Source organism: Ipomoea triloba, chromosome 3, assembly GCF_003576645.1.
Source record: "Ipomoea triloba cultivar NCNSP0323 chromosome 3, ASM357664v1".
Lineage (NCBI taxonomy): Eukaryota > Viridiplantae > Streptophyta > Magnoliopsida > Solanales > Convolvulaceae > Ipomoea > Ipomoea triloba.
Genome location: NC_044918.1, coordinates 26,854,497 through 26,859,795, shown reverse-complemented (window position 1 = coordinate 26,859,795; position 5,299 = coordinate 26,854,497). Strand labels below are relative to the sequence as shown.

Here is a 5,299-nt window from a genome sequence, read left to right as displayed (position 1 = left end):
TGACTGTGCAGTAGACCACTAGCTTGCTTCGTCAATGGCGTCAATGTATTCTTTATCATCATCTAACAAACCTCTAGCGTAACATGCATCTCAAAAAGTGGGGTATATGACACCCTTATATGACTTGATGTCCTCAAAATTAGTCGGCCCTCGAACTACATTTAGAAGACACCTCAAGTAGTAGATTTCACCACTTCCTGGAGGTACATAAAAAATTCTTCCAATTGAGAACCCCCTCTGCCTGGGATGCCACTCTTTGATATCCTTCTTCCAAACAAACTTTGTTGGCATGTCAATGTATGGCAACTCCTTCGCAGAATCAAATTTCTTGTTAGCCTCAAACCAAGCAGTGAACATACTTTGAATTGACCGTTGGTCGATTCAAGACATTATCTATACGATCATCATCCTCAAAAATAACAGATTGGCATTCAGGTAGATGGAAGCTTAATCTTTCAACTGGGGGGGTACCTAAATTGGACATCGTAGCTTAAAAGACGCCAAGATGCCTCACAAGCAGAGACGTACCTGCAATCGTAATACTTTGCTATTTCATCAACAGTGTCATTTTGTTGCTCATCATTCGTGCTCTTGTAGAATTCTGCAATGACCCTGTCGTTGCCTTTGTTCACGTACTTAAAAAGATATTTGATCGCCCTAGATTGATTGCACCACTCCACATTGATGTGTGCCTTATACTTGAGAAGCAAATATCTATTATGTGGTACCACATATCTGTTATCCAACTGCACACCATTCTTCTCCACAATTCTAGAACTTTCCCTTCGCTTGTATATCGGATACCCATCATCATCCCAAGTTGATACATTAACAAATTTCTTTGGGAAGTGCTTTGAACACTTCTTGTTTACCATGCATGGAGATTTTGGCCTATGTAATCCACATGGTCCATGAATCATAAATTCTTCAACAACTTTGTAGTATTCAATGTCAACCTCTTTGTCAGGAATTTCAGCTGAAATGAATTTGTCCATTGTTTGTGTAGTAAATGGTGTTGACAATCTTTCCATAAAGACTATAATGTGAGCATGTGGTAAACCCCGCTTCTGGAATTCAATGGTATATACGACTGTAATGGGAAGAGTTTATTAAATGTTAGGTTGCAAAATTTTCCAAATATGATAAGTTATTCACCTTGATTTACAAAAGGTAAAAATTAAAACACACATACCTGCAGTAACTGTACCGAACAGTGTTCCCGACCGTATTTCTTTGACTAAGCAGTCTAGCTTCATCTTAAACACCCTACATACAATGTCTGGCCTATCTTCAGCGTTGAGGTTGCATTTTTTCATGTATCTTTGAATCTCCGGCCACTTCGGGTTGCATGTAAATGTGATAAATAAATTTGGATAACCCTTATGTCGACAAATAGCCATAGCATCCTGATAATTTTGGATCATATATCTAGCACCACAAGTGAAACTGGATGGCAATATTATTCGTTTACCTTGTTTGCTAGTCTCAACTTCTCCTCTGGTCAACGCATCTGAAAGGCCTTTGTATGCTTCACATCTCAAGGACTTTTGATTATTTCTAATATACAGAAGCCTGCTAGACTCAACCATTGTGTAGGCATCTACCAGGAATTGTTGGAAAAGTCTCCGTGCATATAAGATTGTGGACAAATCGTTAAACCTCTCATGTATCCTGTAAGCGAAGAACTCACGCTGCGACACACGACATCGACCACCACTTTGCTTGATTCGAACTGCATTGAATTGGATATCCTCTCTGTAGCCGTCTTCACCATACGGGAAAAGAATGGGATATTGCAAAGGAAGGTAAGCAGGGTTAAGCTCGTTTATCCTCTTTAGACCACCTGAATTAGTCTCAACCAAAATATCCCTGGAACCCATCGTTGGATCAATGTCACCCACGATAAGAGCAGCAACCTCTGACACCGTTGGTAGGTTGTATGTCCTTGCATCACCATTTCGCTTACCAATTAACCTCATCTTGAAATCTACTCTTGGATTTGAGTCAATATGACCCTTGGCACAGCGAAATGATTTCACCAACACATTGTGTTCATCTAGATCATGCTTTATATCTTTCACAATTTCCAAATGCACTGCTGCATTCTTTTCACCCATGCTAATACAAAATATTAAACAGGAGTTTGTGTTAGGTTGATTTGTTATAAAGTTTAATTAAATACACTAATTAAGTAAAAAGCAAATTGATAGAAATGCAAAGTATTACCTGAATGAACTGATCCGATTGTCTACCTCATTATCCGTGTCGTGAATGTATAATTGAGCAAATTTGGGCTTATTGCCTTCTTGAGGAATTAAACCTCCAATTAGGTGAAAATTCTGTCCATGAATCCTAAAAATAGGAGGGGCATTACCAATGTTTATGGATTTGTCCATCTTTGCTCCTAATGAGGTAAACGCAAACATGTTATTGTACCTCCTAATGTATCTTAAAAATTCTTTTTGTTTTTCTCCATGACTAAAAAATAAGTCGAATAGCCTCTTAGGCGGTCGCATCATCTTAGGGAGCACAATTTTCCCATGGCCACAACAACCAGAATACTTTGGTGTCCCGTAACGTGCACCTTTATTCATTTTCTCTTCAAACCAAAAGATTGCATTGCAATTTTGACAAATGTTGCTCGGATCACCAATATCGTGGTAAATCACTAATAAGAAGGAAACTATCTATGATTATGAATTACAGAAAATTTAAAAAGACATGTAATTTGATGAACTGAATATACATTTGAATTAAAGATTAATACTAATTTTCTTACCAGCGTCTTGCGGAACATTATCATCCTTGACCGTATCAACATTAGCAACCAATTGTTGTAAATTGCGAATAACTGGAGCTTCACATGTCATTTTTTGAGAACTTTGAATGGTGCAATTCGTCTCCAAGACACTAATGGTCAAAAAAATACCTACACCCGAAAAATAGAATTTACAAAACTAAATGTCATGTTTTGTTGTCGAAATGGCACATGTACTATATGTGTTTAATGCGTATTGTTTAAGAATTCTAAAACGTATTTTCATAAGAGACAACATGGATTATTTGCCAATTTCCATACCGTTATTGTAGAAGGATGTATTTCTCTCCCCTGATCCCTGTACAGTTGCGTATTCCGCTTCCAAATTGCGACTAAAATCAACAGCAATATTGGACCTCGTGCATTGACTACCTTGATGGTTTGTTGTGCCCAAAACTTATTACAACAATAAAATAAAAGTAAACAAAATTAGAACTTAGCTAAATTAAAATATTTTAGTTTAAAAAAAAATTGTATTTAATTCTACATATTGAAAAAGGAAATCTATACTATATATAAAAACATTATCCTCCTCTAGAATTTTCCCGCCCAAACATAGGGATATTTTAGTAATATGGTAATAATAATAATAATAATAATATTAAATATTAATAATATTAATTAATTATTATTATCTATAGAATAATATTAATGATAGAATAATATTAATTATAATTGATTATAATAGGTTATTAGTAATTATGGTAATTAACTAATTATTATGATAGAATAATATTAATGAGATAAGAATGTGGTTTTGATTGTTACAATTTTTGGTAATGTCAATCATATTATATTATATTATATTATATTATATTATATTATATTTTATATATATATATATATGTATATGTATGTATGTATGCATGCTAATAATCTATATCTATATAATCTATGTTAGGAACATAATGTATTAGGTTTTGATGATACCAAAATGTATTTTAGAATCCCCTAAGTCTCGAAAGATAGGAATCAATGTAAGTTCGACAAGTAAACTAAGAGCGAAAATACAACCGAGGAACTTGAGCTCAACTCAGAAAATATTTAAGCTTGAGGTAAACTTGTATGAACATCTTAGAAGACTCGTGTTGTAATTTCATAGATAGATCAGTAGAAGGCACGAGACGACACTGGAGGAATAAGGGTCTGCGAGACATCAACTAAGTCTCGAGACATAAGCAGAGTTCGAGAGGTAGTACCTCTCGATACAACAATCCAGTTCGAGACATAAGCAGAGTTCGAGAAGTATGACCTCTCGATACAACAACCCAGTTCGAGACATAAGCAGAGTTCGAGAGATAGACCTCTCGATACATGGGGATCAAGACATCAAACAATCGAGACATCAATCTTAGTCTCGATAAACTGACACTTCTCCATAAGGTTAAATGACAGTCAGGAAGCATGAATAAAGTTTGGAGAAGAAGAATATCATGGAGATAAAATATTAAGGAGGTGCCAGAAGTGGATGCCACATCAGAATTCCACAACAAACGGAAAGAAGGTGCACTAATCCAAAGTCGGTCTTATTCCCTAGAACGAGGATCAATGGGAATTTAAAAAGAGTAACTTTTACCAAAAGTGGCAAGTGGAGCATGGACTCAAGAAAGTGGATTATGGAATATCCACTACCAAACAAAAGGTTCAAGTTACAAGACCACCACTCCATGAAAAATGCTGAAAAGATGCAAGTCCCATACACATCATGGGAGACAAATTTCAAACGGAATAATTTTCCCTCCAACGGAATTATTCCTTTACTCTCATATAAAAAGGACGTGAAGACACAGATCAAAAAAAAAATAGGGGGAACTTTCGTAAGAGAACGGTTCGATTCGAGAATCTTAAGAGGTGTCTACTTCAAACGTTCAAGTGCCTGAGCTCAATCCGGAATATCATCCTGATATTCAAAATAGCGAGAAAATACATCTTAGTGTTTGAGAGAGTTACAAAGCTTAAACTGCTATACATCTAGAAGGTGACCGAAGCTGCTCTACATCGAAGTTGATTCAACGATAGCTTTTGGTCAGATTGGAGCCTGTTACATTCAACTGTGACAACCAAAGGTCCTTGCTTTGGATTAAGCAAGAAGAGGCGGAGTAACCTGGCAGCTGTCTAGTGAAGATCCTGAGGCTTGAGGCGGGCTTGGTGATCAAAGCTCAAGTGCTCGAGAGGTGGAGTAACTGGAAGCGGGGAGAAAAACCTGAGGAGAGGCGGAGTAACCTGGGAGCTGTCTTGTGAAGATCCTGAGGCTTGAGGCGGGCTTGGTGATCAAAGCTCAAGTGCTCGATAGGTGGAGTAACAAGAAGCGGGGCGAAAAACCTGAGGCTTGAGGTGGGCTTCGTGATCAAAGCTCAAGCGCTCGATATTGTACTAAAAAGGGAAGTTTTAGTGCAATCCTTCCAGGGAGTTTCTGGAAGAAGAGTGGACGTAGGCGGGTTGGCCGAACCACTTAAAAATCTCTCTCGCATTTACTTTCTG

At 37.1% G+C, this 5,299-nt stretch overlaps 1 protein-coding gene across 1 annotated transcript; it reads right to left on the bottom strand.

Moving 5' to 3' along the window:
- Positions 1–90: 90 nt before the first annotated feature.
- Positions 91–2,870, bottom strand: LOC116013150. The gene is made up of 5 exons (XM_031252803.1): positions 2,780–2,870; positions 2,227–2,404; positions 1,193–2,118; positions 529–1,090; positions 91–358 (listed from the first exon to the last, which is right to left on the bottom strand). Exons 1-5 carry the CDS (start codon positions 2,868–2,870, stop codon positions 91–93), a joined length of 2,025 nt encoding a protein of 674 aa, XP_031108663.1.
- Between the last annotated feature and the right edge of the window lie 2,429 nt (positions 2,871–5,299).

What these genes read in the sequence shown, in the direction of transcription:
- LOC116013150 (XM_031252803.1), bottom strand. Translation starts at nt 2,870, where the DNA reads ATGACATGTGAAGCTCCAGTTATTCGCAATTTACAACAATTGGTTGCT. An exon ending in AATCGGATCAGTTCATTCAG is followed by an intron (nt 2,119 to 2,226) that starts GTAATACTTTGC and finishes ATTTTGTATTAG; the next exon opens with CATGGGTGAAAAGAATGCAG. An exon ending in GCAAAGTATTACGATTGCAG is followed by an intron (nt 359 to 528) that starts GTACGTCTCTGC and finishes GTCAATTCAAAG; the next exon opens with TATGTTCACTGCTTGGTTTG.